Raw genomic sequence first — 15,350 nt, 5'->3', positions numbered from 1 at the left:
TTCACTGAAAGGAAGATGTCAAGAAGAAAAGAAGGGCGCAATGGGATGGGATTTGAATGCTTCCAAACACAAGCAATCAGCCACTTTCTTCAAGTATAACAAGATTGGTTTTAAAATTTTTATTTCCCTTGAAATCCAATTAACAAGGACTAACAAGATCAAAATACATGGGGGACTTGAGGTTAGTTCATTGAGTTGCTGAAGAGGGAGAGTCAAAATGGAAGTATGATTAGGGGATTGGATTCTTGGAACTCCCTGAACAAGGGATTAGAAATGGTTGGTGTCCCATAAAATCCAAGAAGATCAAAATAGGTGGATTACAGGATGACTTGAAAGAAGGATGATCGACTTGCTGAAAAAAGAAGTCAGGATAGACGTGGTTAGCCATTTCTTAATGGATTTGGACTCCTAACACTTCCTAATTAAGGGATCAGTCCATAGAGAAAACACTACTGCTCGTTGGAGAATGGAAGGATAGACCCCGGGGGTGATATGTTGGATATTGTTGGAGGTGCGGTTCCTAGAAAATCACCAATAATTTCAAAAATGATAACAATACAAATTACAAAAATCAAAGGAAAGAAGATGTGCCTGGGCCGAGGCATGTGAAAATACTGATCTAAGAACAAAATTTGCACCCTTATGCGAATCTACAGCAAGATCATCCCCAAGGTATAATCAACATAGCTCAGCCCGTATCCTCCAATCACGGGCACATTTGCATGAGAGGCTTGACCCAATTGACTCTCTTTCAGTTGTCCAAAAAGTATTATAAAAGAAAGAGCTTATGAAATTGAGAAAGAAATGAAATTTGGTGCAAATTGAAGGGAACATCAAAGGCAAAGAATGCATAGTAATAGTACAAGGCCTGATCTAGGTTTGGATGTGTTGTCCCAAGACTCAAAACGTGGAGACTTTTTTATAGGCTCGGTCAATCAGGAGATACGATATTTAAATTTCAAATTCAAATTTGAATTGAATCATCTTATGTTAAGATTCCAAAATCATATATGATTTTAAACTTCATATGCGACGCTTAAGTTACAAATAGAAATCAAATTTCAATTTTAATTCAATAAATTCGACAGGATGTATGGAAAAATGTGTCATCTTATGATAAAGGTATTTTAATTAAGCAGTGTTTCCTGATAGTAGATATTAATATAGTGCTTTGTGCCTATAAAGTAGGAGGACGAACCAATAGAACCGGAAAAATTTGCTAGGAAGCAATTGTGGAAATGCTATATCTTTATTTTAACATTCTTAACAACTACAGTACTAGCTGTATATGAATATTTGAAATAATCCTATTGAAGAAAGTCATTTTCTTCTACAACTTATTACTCGGTATAATCAACCTAATAAACAGTTATAACTCACTACAACAAATATGAGTTTTGCTGAATGTGTTTTTCCGACGCTAGGGGAAAGCATCAGGAAAGTTTGGCTCAGCGCCAACCTTTGCCAACGCTTTGCCCTTGCGTCGGTAAATCTCCAGAAACGACGACGCTCTAAAGCGTCGTTAAAACATTCGGAAATGACGACACGTAGCAGCGTCATTAGAAAACATAAAACCCTCCCAACCGCTCGCCCGGCCCCCTCTCCTCATCCTCTCTCGGTTGATGCCCTAGCTGCGCGCTGACATCTCACCTCCATCCCGAATATTTCATCCATGTTACAACGATTTCTCCCTTCTCAGGTAAATAACTATATCTATTTGAATACTTTACATATTATCAATTATGATATATGAGTTAATGTATTACATTTTTCCTAACTTCTAAGGTTTCTCTTTTTTTTGTGCAGATTTCTGATACTTCAACCGCTTGTAGAGATGATGATGATGGAGCTAAATCCCGTCCCTGATGCCTTGTAGACTATTATTTATAGAGTTTGATATGTATATGTTTCTTATTTTTCAGAGTATATTGTAATTCTAAACTTATTAAGCAAATTTTTAATCAAATATGATAATATTCATATTTCGAATGATATGAGTGTTTGTGTCAATGTGTCAATGTAATACAGGTTCATGTTGTTATAATATATGTTTCATAATGTGTGTTTTATAACGTGAATTGGTATTTTTATTTTTTAAAAAAAATACAATTCCCGACGCTTTTAAGCGTCGGTAAAAGACGTTATAGCACAGCCCCGACACGCCTATGCCGATGCTTCAAATGCTTGCATTAGCGTAGGCAAATGCGGGATCCCGACGCTTTGAAGCGTCGGCAATTGTCGACGCTTTAAAGCGTCGGGGCTGTGAGGAATTTGTCCGTCGAGTTATCACCGACGCTTTATAAGCATTGACAAATCTCAGTTTTTGCCGACGCTTTCGTCTTGCGTCGGCAAAAAGTTTTGCCACTCCGGTATCGCCGATGCTTTGGCGACGCTTCGCGTTGCGTCGGCGGGATTTAGCCAACGCTTATAAGCATCGCTAAAGATTGCAAAAAGCGCCAGAATAGGTTGGTTTTCCTATAGTGATTATGCTATTTGTCTATTTAATCCTTTGAAACATTGCTAAATATTTTCTTCTCTAGTTTTTTAATAGGTTGAAATAATCATATGATGTACTTCAAGCTCCAAATAAAATGAAAAAAAATGACTCAACTTCAAAAGATTGGAAACTCTCGATCAAATAAAAAAGGAACAGATTTTTTGATGTAAGCAAACACTTATTTATCCTACTACGAACATTCAGTTGTTTTATTTAATAATTTATCCTTTCCATCGGGGCTGATATTTTTATTCATGAGAAGTTGGACCAAAATGGTCAATCATTATTATACAGATCTCACTTAAAATTTAATTATCATTCTATTTCCCAAAACTTTATTCATTCTTTTGTCACTTAAATTTAATTTTAAATTTTCATTATCCCCCCACATGTTGCGCGGGTATCATTCTTGGATTCTTTTTAATTAAAATTAAACTTTTATAATGAAATAGATTTATAAATTAAAAATATAAATGCAAAATGCTAGCTTATTATCGGCGTACCCACCTTGTGCTGCCTTTTCAAAAGCACAGAGTGTTACGTCCATATGGATATTTTTTTGGGGATGGGGAATTAATTACCCCTATTTTTTTTGCATAGGTTTTGTTTCTGAGCTTTGTTTTTAGGGTGTCGTTAGAAGGCCCTGGCATTGCCTACATGGGGCACTGATTCAAACAAAATTTCTTTAGTGCGCGCACCGGAGAAGATTGCTTGAGGACCTCGGCAATTAATGTAGCTCAATAGAGGGATAAATTGGAGTTTTCAAAAACTTAAGTGTAATACAGTGAAATTAAAAATTTTATAGATGAATATTAGTTTTAGCAAAAGTAATAAGTAGAGATGCAAGAAATATATGTAAGCAACACAAATGCATATGATTTATAGTAGTTCGGTGCCAACTCTCTAAGACTTTTTTTTTTGAAAATTTCACTATAATCTTTTTGGGATTACATTCAATTATTTTTCATGAGCTCATAATCAACTCAGTTGATTTTTTCAAGCAATTAACCAAAATCTACATAGATTGTTTTACTCGGGCTCACAATGAACCTAGTTGATTTTCTGAGGCAATCAACCAAAACCTTCCCTGATCCTATCCTAGGCTCAATACAGTCCAATTCAAAGTTTGGATGGATCTTTTTTCAAGTTTTAGTCCCTAAAACTTGTTACAACAGAGTATAGAATGAATAAGTGCATGCACAATAAAGTACAACTCTTAAACAATATATACAAAGAAATAAATGGAGCTTGACTTTGTTGGTTGGCTTTCATTGATCTCAAATGCACTTTACCAACTCTCAGCTTTAGAAAATGTGATCATTCAGCTCACTATGAATGCTCTTGAATGATTTTCTCTTTGAAGCTCTCTTCTTTTTCTTTTTTTCTTGCTTTAGTGATTTTTCTTTGTATTGCTTGAGCTCTCTTCATCTCATGGTGTTCTTATGCATTTATACCATTTGAAAGAGATTGAAACATACTCCTAGCCGTTAGACAGGTAAAAGAGTTATTGTGAGATGACAACAATTGTTCTGACTCACATGAAAACTAGCTATTATTATTGTCAGGCGCAAAGAGGTTGACTCGACATCTTCAGGGGTCGACTCGTGATCTTCAAGGGTCGACTCGAGCTTGCTTTTGTTTTTGTTGCACTCTGTCTTTCTTTTATGTATAATGTGGAGTCGACTCTCTTAGTTTAGGAGTCCACTCATCTAGTGATATGAGTCGACTCGTTTTCTAGGGTTGACTCCTCAATGGACTAAGTCTTACTGCTCTCTATTTTTTCACTGCGGTCATCAGAGATCAACTCGTTTGTCTATAGGGCTGGTCTACTCTTGTTTGACTAGAATTGGCTCGTATTTTTCATGGGTCGACTTGCCAATGTAATAAAATTTTCAGCTTTTTATCCTTTTTTTGTGGCTATTTAGGGGTCGACTCTTTTTAGATTGGAGTCAGCTCGAGCTCTTCATGTGTCAACTCATTAAAACGATGAATTTTATAGCTTTTTATTTGTCTTTTGAGATTGATCTGAGTCGACTCGTGATCTGCTGGAGTGGGCTTATGAAGGTATATCAGATAATAGAGTATGCCGAGGTTGACTTGTTACAAACTTGGGATTGACTCTTAAGGTAGCTTAGGATGAAAATTTCTATATCTACATGTGAGCTTCCAAGGATTGTTTTCATGACCTTTTTGGAGTTATGCTTCTTGATATAGAACTTCAGATTGATGATCTTCATTTGAGAGTAATTGAAGCCTTTTTTCTTTGCTTTCTAAAATTAATCAATTAAACTCAAGAAAATAGATTAGTTATCTTTTTACTTAATTATTTTGTATCATCAAAATCAACCCTTTAGAGTCAACATTCTCTCTCTTTTTGGTGATGACAAAACACTTGAGTTCTAAAAGAAAATGATGTAAATAGGGATAATAACTGTTGCCCAGAGGTGCGTGGCCCGAGAGAGGGGGGGGGGGGGGGGTGAATTGGGTCTTTTTTTAAAAAATTAAAGTTAAAACGTGTGAAGAGTATGAGTTACTGTTATGTTATAGATTCAGCAGCGAAAATAAGATTGCACAAATACGACAGCGAATAAAATGAGGAAGTCAATCAGGAATATGCAGAGAAGAGAAAGAGAGAAAAACTACAAGCACAAACACTAAGGTTTATAGTGATTCGGTGCACTCTCAGCACCTACGTCCACTCCTCAAGCCTTGCTTGAGATTTTACTATAACCCAACAGATTATTGTTTTCCGGGCTCACAATCAAAACCCAGTTGATTTTCCCAGGCAACCAACTGAAAAACTTTTGTTTTCCGGGATCACAAACAACCTAGTTGGTTTTCAGATAAACCAACCAAAAACTTTACGCAGTTTGTTTTTCCGGGCTCACAAACAACCCAGTTGGTTTTCAGACAAACCAACCAAAAACTTTTCACCGTTTGTTTTTCCGGGCTCAAAAAAAACCCAGTTGGTTTTCAGATAAACCAACCAAAAACTTTTTCCTTGCTGAATATTCTCGATTCAGCAACTTCCAATCGAGGCTTGGAAGAGCCTTTACAAGTTTCAAATCAATGAAACTGTTACAGCAACAATTAATCTGACTAAAAGAATGCTGTAACCAGAAAACTTAAAGCTTCAGAATATAAAGAGTGAAACAATAAAAATGAAGACTGAAGCTGATGAAGAGGTTGGCTATGGAAGGATGTTCCAATGCTTAAACAACTGCTCTTCTCGATGCAGTGAGAAGCTTCGACTGATTTCCTCACGGGAGAAGGTTTCAGATGGAATGCCGGTGAGGATGATGAACTGTTAAGCTTTTCTTCTCTTTTTCTCAGTGGAAACCTTTTGTTTTCAATAGAATCTTTTTTCTTTTCTTGTTGTTTCCATTTTGAGGTTCCCTCGTATTTATAGACAAATTCTTCGGCAGGATTTGAAATTCTTTCTTCCCGTTCTGATGAGAATCTTTTTATGTTATAGAAGAAGATAAAAGTCGTTCAAAGCTTTCCGTTGTGGTCTCAGCAGTACAAGGGTCGACTCATCTAACTCAGGGGTCGACTCATGTTCATTCTGGATGGGCACTTCAAGATGTTGAGAAGGCTTATGCTGTGATATCTTCAAAGGGTCGACTCTTTATCCTTAAGGATCGATTCATCTTCATTAGGAGTCGCTTCTTTAAACGCAAGGGTCGACTCATACTATAGTTTTTGGGCTGACGCTGAGACTGAGCAGGGGTTGACTCTTCAAACGCAAGGGTCGACTCTTCAATTTCGGGGGTCGACTCATTTTGAACAAGGATCGACTCATGTTTTGCGGGGGTCGACTTATTGACTGTGCTGCTTGAGTAAAACATACCAGAATCAACTTAAACTTGTCCTTTTTGCTTAGGGGTTGACTCAAGTTTTTCAAACAGAAAACTTTAGACTTCATCTTTGATCTCCATGGATTATATTAAGATCATTTTCTTTTAGAACATGTCCAATGAGATGTTTGCGAAGAACTTATGATTTGCAGTGCTTCATTTCTTCTGATTTTTCTTGACTTATAAAACTTCACAATTAAGCCAATGTCATTAGTACACAATATCATCTCATGTGTTTTGTAATCATCAAAATTCATCCTTTAGGGTTGACTATAACTTTTAGAACAGAGTATAAATTTGTAAAATTCAGATAGTAGTATAAGTAGGAAATATCATTTGAGTTTATATTGCAAATTCAGAGAATGATCATATCTTTTTAAATTGAGTTTATATTTGTTTGATATCATTTACTCTTTATACTTGATTGATTGAATTTACTTTTATTACAAGGTTTATAAGTAATTCTCCCCATTTTGATATATAGATATAACTTTTTAAAAAAAGAATTCCAATTTTCAAAGATTAGCTTGCTTGTTTCCATAGCAGTTCTTATGCTATGTCTTTATACTTATAACTTTGTTTTTGTTTTCCATGGATGTCAATTCTTCATTCTTGTATATCTATTTTTTTTTTTTACTTAAACTTTTCTCCCTCTATTTGCTTTTCTTTTGAACTTTTCTGTTTTCGTTTTCTCATCTTTTGGTATTTCTCTCCATTTTTGTCATGATCAATAAGAAGGAAACTTAAGAGATTAATACTTAAATAATGAGAAACACTTAAACATCAAACTGAAACAAACATTCATCAGATAGAATTGCAATATTAAAGCATATCATAAGAAGCAGAAATAGTAAACACTTATCACTTAACCTTAAGCTATAGATATTCATTAAACACAAGTTACTTAAACTGAAAATTTCATTGAGTAACTGAGTTTAAATACAAGTAGGGATAAGTTACTGAGAAAAGCATAACAAGAAGATACATAGCAGGAAGGTTTGAACATAGATCAAGGATAACTATAAAATAATATCTAGTTTTCGTTAGAAGAAGAAGATACATCTAAATGAGTTGGCATGTTAGAAGATGCACCAGCTCGGCGACTCCTAATTTTGCTAGAAGATCCAGCACTAGTGAAGAATTGAAAAGATCTAGATGAAGAAAAAGTTTTAGTTTTAGAACATAAGTGATATCGATAACCAAGTTCATCAATACATAGTCCACATAGTTAGTTGAAATATATCTCGTAAATTAGTCATCAGTGACCCAATACACATCTCTAGTAGTATTGATATATAGTATCTAGAATATGGCATTCATGGGCACATAATTTATGGCCAGCTAATGCACACCTAGGGATGGATTGTTTGAGGATAGGCTGCTTGGGGATGGGAAAGGGTAAGAGACTCCCAAGGGTTTCGAGAGAGGAGAGAGACAAAGGGGCTACGAAATTGGCGGATGGTTCTCATCTTTATTATAATTATTATTTATTTTTTTTCCAAAAGTAATGGGGACAGGAGGGGCTTAAAAATAAAAAAAAACTGCTCGTTTCTGTTCGCTACCTAAAGGCTAAAGCTATCAAGTCTCTTCTAGCCGTCCAAACTAAAACGAACGATCACAGTTACCTCCCTGTCCACCGGTGAATAGGTCCCGTTGAATGGCATTGTTTGTAATTTCAATTAAATATGAGGCTTGGTTCATAACAGAGTTTTTTTTTTTGATCCTTTTGCTTTTTCTTCTCTATTTCTCCCGTCGCTCCCTGTCCCCCTTTTCTCCATTCCGTTTCTCTCTTCGTCCGCCACTGGCCATCGACGAGGACGGCCACGGCGGACGGCCATCTTCGGCCTCCCTCCTGGCCTTCTTTTCCGACAGCACTCCTCTCCCTCCTCTCTCGCTCTTAGTCTCCTTCTCTCTCACTTTCTGAGCCTCCCACCAAAGAGGACAAGTACCGCTGACGGAAACCTCCGATCTCCCTCGTCGCCTTCTCCTGTGACCGTACGTACTCCCATCCCTCCTCTCTCTGCCCCTCTTCCTCCCTTCTCTCTCTCCCGCTTCTCTCTCTCTCTCTCTCACTCTCTCTCTCTTTCTCTTTCAGCCTCCTTCGAAGAGGACGCCCACGAGAAGTCACCTCCGACGACCGCCGACGACCACAGGTGCTTCCTTTCCCTCCCTTCCTCCCTTCTCTCTCTCGCATTCACCATCCCTAATCCCCCACCTCTCTCTCGCATTCAACATCTCTCATCCCTCATCTCTCTCTGTCTCCCTAAGCAATTTTTCATAATGCATAGGGTAAAAAAATGTTCATATTTCATGATGCAGAGAACGACTGTTACTTCATTAATTTCTTACGAATTCAAATTGAATAATGGAAGTCCACTCAAAGTTTAAAATGGAAAAATGATCGGAAGAATCATGAAAAGTAAAAATGATGTATCTAGGTTCTTTATGGAGAAAGAAAAAGAAGTAAATATAGTTATTTTATATTTAAAAGAAATTGATCTTGCATTGCAAAAATTAAGACAATAATGCCAGATAAGCAAAAGAAAGGGGTCTTGCAGTCCTAAGATTCAAATAAACTAGGGGAAAATGGACATATCCTCTTCTTCAACTGCAATGAACATATGACATGATCTTGGGCCAATAGACGTCTTTGTTGGTTACCAATTTAGCAGAGTTTGCACCTGCACCATGTTAGCGCTTATAGATCTCTCTTTCAAAACCATCTCTATGAATTTTGAAGTACCATGCTGCAAGGAAACGTTCGCAATTAGTTTATCTTTGGGTTTATGTTCTCACGAATAACTTGATTTCAAGTTGATTAAGGTGTTATTCTTGTTACAGATAAAACGATGATGTATATTGACATAAGGTTGTCCTAATATATGTGCCTTAGGCATCTAACTTGATAATTATGATTTGGGCAATATGAATTTTTCTTGGGCTCCTTTGATGCTATCTTTCTATGGTTAAGGTGAGTTCATATGACCATGTGATTATCTCTATAAATAAAAATCCTTCATACAGATATAGTTGTCAATTTCTAACTAAAAGAATGCTTGTGGAAAAATTTAAGCCCCATGTTTTTCACCAGTTGATGGGTTCACAGTCATCTATCAAATATCCTCCTCTTGGATGGGCAGTGATATCACAACTTAACTTCCATCTTTTCACAATTTTCAACCTGTCTTTTTAGCTTACATGCGAAAAAGGCCCTACACTCCCTCCAATTGACCAATTGAATTGCGGGGTTCTTTTCCTCCATCTATATCTGCCAATTCTTTTTTTTACGTTTATTTTTATTTTTTGTTTTTTTATATCTTCTTCAGTCCTTTTATCTTGTCATTACTTCTTACCAGAATATCTGACAATTCCTTGAGAGCACAAGCGCCCAAACTAGTCATGTTCACAATAGGTTTATCATCTCTAGGGAAAGTTTATAAGGTTTTTAGTTTTTCTTTCAAGCTTCTAATAAGAATATAATATATTCCATATTTCAGCAAATCGAGACCAATACAAATAAGAGCAAGAAAAAGAAGAGGTTTCATTTATACATTTCAAACAAGCAAAGAATGTACATATGGCTTTGAGATTAATTCCCCAAGCTTTATGTCTTTAGGCTACAATCTGTAAGGTTGTGGTGCCTTTTTTCGTCTACCTACAACATTAATCTTTGACCTCCCATCTGCTACTCCAAAAAACTGCAATCATTCTGCATTAGAATAGGGTCTTCTAGCATTGCGGTCTTCTCAGTTCTCCTGATTGAAATTCACATTAGAGTAGAGAAATATCTGATGACCTTACTTTCACTTTTGATGGGTCCACTATGTACACCTCAGCTCTTTCTTGAAACATCTCTTGCTTTGATGGAAGCATGAAAAAATCTTTTGAATTGGTCTGAATTCAGTAGGTAGTTAATCTTTGGCTTTTACTCAAGCATTTCCTCCTCTCACTTCTCAGATACCTTACCCTTATCTCTTAATTCTTTAGTTCTTAATATTTAATATTAATGATGATAGGTCAGCATGTCCTGCATGATCTCCAGCCCTTTCTTACATTGGTATTTTAACTCCTTTAAGACCCTGCTCGCCCTTTTCAATTTCTAAACCAAATATACATGGGGCTTCAAAAAATAGGTTTTGCCAATCCTTTTGAAACCACTTTCAAGAAATCCTCATGCCTGAACCAAGCATTAGAGTACTTGAAAGTTTTTTTTTTTAATACGAATTGGAGAGTTCAGGAAAGAATTATAGGCAAATGATCACTTATACTAGCCAATATAGCAGCAAAAAGGCATCGGGTAATTTGTCAAGCCCAAAGGAGTTGAAAAACTCTAAGTTTGACATCTACATTTCTTCACATCGATAATCTAGCTACATTTGGTCCTTGGTAGCTGGAATCTTCTACCTAAGATAACTCACCCACTTGTAATCTTCCGGAATCTCAAACCCCCACCGTTTTCTAAGTGTTTTCTTATTAAAAGTATTCCTAAAGTATCTGCTTCCCTGCACCTGCATTTGTACCCGCACCCGCACCCCTACCATATGGATATTGGTTTCCACCTCTTTCTACAAATTCATTTTGTTGTTGTTATTGTTTGTTGTACCTGCATATAATTTTCTTCTCTATTTCTAGTTTCGAGGATATTTTGGTTTGTACCAATTTTAAAAATAAAACTTGATTATGTAAACAAATATGAAACTCTTTTCTTTACATATATGAGCTAATATAATTTTTTTTTTCAATTTGGATTTGTTGAAGAGTACCAATTTAGTTTTTTCGCACAATTTCTTTACTTATGTTTTGAGCAAACTTATTTTCATAAAACTTGCTGATAAAACAACCCAATAAGATTAATAGTAATAGCGAACCTCATTGTAGACAGTCCCATTAGGGTGTCCACAGGGAGAGGGTGGTGTGCAGAGTCACCATCATCTTTCTAAGGAAAAATTGGAAAATCCTCAAAGATTCTAAAATAATGACTCAGTCTTCGAACCAAAGCTTGGTAAGCACCAAAGATACTATGTAGGAAGGGGTCAGGCACCCCCAAAGTGCCCTCTGAAAGAGCTAGGTCCATAGTTACTCTATACCTAGGATTGTTGGACTATTACAGTGAATGTCACTTACAGTGGTGCTCACTAGAGCAAATTCAGCGAACAGAGACATCTAAGTCATCCTCCTTACATGTTCTTGGGGGATTGTGAGGGCCTTGGATTTGTTGATCTTTGGTCTAGGAGAGTGGTGTAAAATGGGTAAACCCTAATCCATCTTGTTAAGTCCAAATCTTAAAGAAAGTATAAGAAAAGAAAAATAAATTAGAATTTAAAACAAAGGAAAGGAGCAGCGTTACATGGTGGATCAAAGCATCTATGCCAAATTTTAATAGAATTTGTGGCATAAAGAAAAGAAAACAAGGAGAAAGGAAGTGCAATCAGATATGCTGGCTGATTGAGGACCTCTCCTTTTGGAGAGGACCCCTTAGGAGGCCCTTTCTTGCTCTCTTGCTCCTAGGTGTGGAAAAGTTCAAGCTTGATGCCTTCTTTGAAGTGGAACCAGGGTGGATCTAAGTTGATGAGGGAAGAAGGATCAAAGAGGAGAAGACTCCATGGATGGGAGCTTTCCTTCTCTCTCCTCTCAAACCCTATATTTAACCCTAAGGGAGAAATCTGAGATCTAAATAGCAAACGTTTCCTAAGGTTTCAAAAGGTTCTCTCAAGTCTAAATTAAGGGGTATTTATAGGCTCTTAGAATTTGATGAAGCATTTACATCTAAGGTTCTAGAGGGTTTCTAGGATCCTAAGGTTTACGTTGGTCCAAATGTCCCTAGGTTACTGGTAGGAGGTGAAGCCATGGATCATGCCCATGGAGGGCTTAGATCAAAGGAGATCAAAGGAGAGAAACCACAAAATGATCCAATGGATGAGGTCTAAAAACTATACTGGATTAGCGAGTCATAAAAGCAGAACACAAAAGTAGGTGCACTTAAATTTCACCAGGAGTCGAGCCAGTCGTACTGGCTCCAAAATAAGGCCAAGAAATGCAGAAAATTGGCTGAAAAATTGGGGAAAAATGTATGAATCAAAATTGAACCCTAAATAGGCTTGTTAGGTTTGGAAAGTGAACGTGGTGGGGTGGAGAAGGGTGAAAATTACAGTTTAACTAGGGTTTGGCTAGATCCAACCTTACAGGATTTGAAGCATTCAAGTTTGTATATGATCAAGAAAGCAGAGGGAATTCCTAGGGGTGTTTATGCTCATATTGATCAAAGATTATGCATCTTTGTTCTTGAGCATGAAATTATGCTTTGTGGCATTATGATATCTCTTTGAAAAAGTTAGTTGTTATACTTAATTTTATTCTTAAATACTTTAAACTGATTGCCTTACCTCTGCAGCGTACATGCTGAAATCTAATTACAATGTAATTGCTTCATGCTCTTTTATTGATTCCATGTTTTGGCTTAATGGAATATTGATCGTCAGGTGAAATTCCAATTCATATTACTGAATGATATTTTTTAGAACCTGTGATGTTGATAAAATTTTGAGGTTAAAGAACATCCCAAATAACCTTTTTACATTTTTTTTAATTATTTTTATATCATTATGCATTTGAACAGTATGTTTTATGGCTTATCAACATCTTTAATAAAATAATGAAATTATTGTGAACATATTGGTAATCATGATTACTTAATTGTTTCAAGTCATGTCGTGAGTTTTCTAAATTATTATTTTGATCTTATTTTTTATTTGAAATGCTTAAATGGTGAGATTCATCGAAGCTTTAAAAGAATCAGGCAACTTTGTTTGAAAAGAAGCCAAATGAAACTGAGGAAAAGTTGTAGAATTGACAATAGGAGAGCCACTGAGTATTGTTTGATTTGCTCTGTTTATCCTTTTCCCTAGAAGGTCATGCCACTTCATAATTGTAAGGTAGTCATTACCCGTGATAATGGATTCTAAAACAAAAAAAAAAAAAAACTTTATTTGAGTTTATGTAGAAAATCTGTGATATAAATTCTAATAACTTCACAGGATTTAATTGCTGGTGTTGAGATCTGCATTCTTCAAAATTTCATATCATGTTCTAGCTTTGATGAAATTCTTGATGTTAAGATGCATCTATGGAGATTTAAATGCATATTTCCCTCTCATTGACATGTTATTCTAAGGACACAGAAGAGCATTTAAGCATATGGAGATATGTTATTTGGAAGGATTCATTAAAATGAAATGTTATGAAATCCATTCAAATTGTTATATATATATATATATCCATTTATGGATCGATTCCAATTAAAAGTTGTGAAATTAAAGCTCATATTTTTCTTTATTGGGTTCTGGTAGATCAAAACATGGTGTTTTTTGAGGTAGAAATGCAATGGAATGTTTTAATTTCTCCCAACGAGCTGGATGCAAAAGGGCTTCTGCTCCAGAAAGCGATTATTGTACACCTTATGGAGGAATTTGCAAACAGAAAGGCATCTAAGGAGCATGGATACTATGTTGCAGTAACTTCTCTGAACTCGGTAGGCGAAGGGAAGGTCCGAGGTCTCACAGGAGATGTTCTTTTCCCTGTAACATTCAGCTGCATCACCCAGAAACCTGCCAAGGGTGAGATCTTACAAGGGTCAGTGGAAAAAATTCTTAAACATGGCATCTTTCTGAAATCTGGACCAATGGAAAGTATATTTCTGCCTGAAAAGACGATGAAAGACTACCGTTATGTTGCTGGGGAGAACCCCGTGTTTCTGAATGATAAGCATTCGAAGCTGGAGAAGGACACCATTGTGCGGTTCAAGGTTCTTGGGTTCAAGTGGTTGGAATATGATAGGCAATTTCAGTTACTAGCAACTTTAGCAGGTGATTTCCTTGGACCTATTTGATTAGCTGGCATTAATGGACCTGCTTATGATAGCTTAGGGTCTTTTTGTTAGGCAGAAGCTGGCAATTATGTGATAAGAGGTTTGTTTTCAGGTTCCAACCTTCTATATGTGCTGGTAGATGCTGTATGTTTTGATGAACTTAGCCTACTTGTAAATCTGTGGGCTGATGTATGTTAAACTTGATCTGGACTTGACTGTACCGCAAATATATTTATGTTCTTGGCAGTTCTAAAAATCCTAGAATGCTTGTAGGTTGAGTTGTTGTGAAGTAAAAATTGAGTCAGGCTTAACCATTCTAATTAGGACTACATGGATTGCACAACAATTTTGGTGACAGCTTGTATTTGCTTGTAAATTTATGCAATGCTGTTCTGCAAATCAATATGGCTAAATTGTTCAACCATATGAATGGTATCGCTACCGAACAGCTGCAACCATCCTAGTCATGTTGACCTTGTTGCATTATTTTTAATTTAGTTATCTTAACCTACATCTTTTTGTAAGATGATGCTGACCCTGTTCGGTGTAGGGGAGCAAAGAGTAGTGTTTGAAGGTTGTGGATCACCCATACAAGTGTAATCAGAGCTTTCACGGGAGATGTCATTAAAGGCTGAGAGTACTTGTTTCCCCCCATTTGGGAGTTTATTGATTGTATTAGCCTTTGGTGCAGCAAAGAGGGAGGATGATTAAGAAATCAGGGCTTGTTTCCTCAGTAATAACATCGTTCTATGCATGCGTTAATTAGTAAGTAATGAGTTTGAGATTAATGATATAAATGTTACGAGGATTTGGACTTTGCTAGAACAAAATAATGATAAATCCTTCTTTTGAGTCATTTCCAGAGTTTTACATAATTGTGGCATTTTGTTGAATTACGGAAATATGATTATAGTATATGACAATCCTATTGGCAATGGCAGCCATCATCTTTCAAATTTCTGTCTATTTTTCTTCACTTTTTCTAGTGGAAAGGAAGAAAATCTTCAGTGTGGTAAACAAAGAAAAGCAAAACAGTTCAAATTTTGTCCTCAAGATGATAGATAAAAGAAGTGCAACTTTTGGTTTTCTTCCTCCTCATCTCTCTTCATTGTTGGATTCTTTCATTAGAGAG

At 36.3% G+C, this 15,350-nt stretch overlaps 1 protein-coding gene across 1 annotated transcript; it reads left to right on the top strand.

The window, feature by feature from the left end:
• Nucleotides 1–8,089: 8,089 nt before the first annotated feature.
• Nucleotides 8,090–14,538, top strand: LOC103716576 (DNA-directed RNA polymerase V subunit 7-like). The gene is made up of 3 exons (XM_008804620.5): nt 8,090–8,349; nt 8,450–8,507; nt 13,701–14,538. The coding sequence occupies exon 3, from the start codon at nt 13,709–13,711 to the stop codon at nt 14,237–14,239; it is 531 nt and encodes a 176-aa protein (XP_008802842.1). The 5' UTR covers nt 8,090–8,349; nt 8,450–8,507; nt 13,701–13,708; the 3' UTR covers nt 14,240–14,538.
• The last annotated feature ends 812 nt before the right edge of the window (nt 14,539–15,350 follow it).

This window comes from Phoenix dactylifera, chromosome 5 (assembly GCF_051530095.1).
Source record: "Phoenix dactylifera cultivar Ajwa chromosome 5, Ajwa_hap1_PhDact_Kaust_v1.1, whole genome shotgun sequence".
NCBI classification, from domain to species: Eukaryota; Viridiplantae; Streptophyta; class Magnoliopsida; order Arecales; family Arecaceae; genus Phoenix; species Phoenix dactylifera.
Note: the sequence above shows the minus strand (reverse complement) of the source record. Positions and strands in the feature narration are given on the sequence as shown.

Excerpts from the sequence above, each read along its gene's own strand:
- LOC103716576 (XM_008804620.5), top strand. The coding sequence starts at position 13,709 with ATGGTGTTTTTTGAGGTAGAAATGCAATGGAATGTTTTAATTTCTCCC.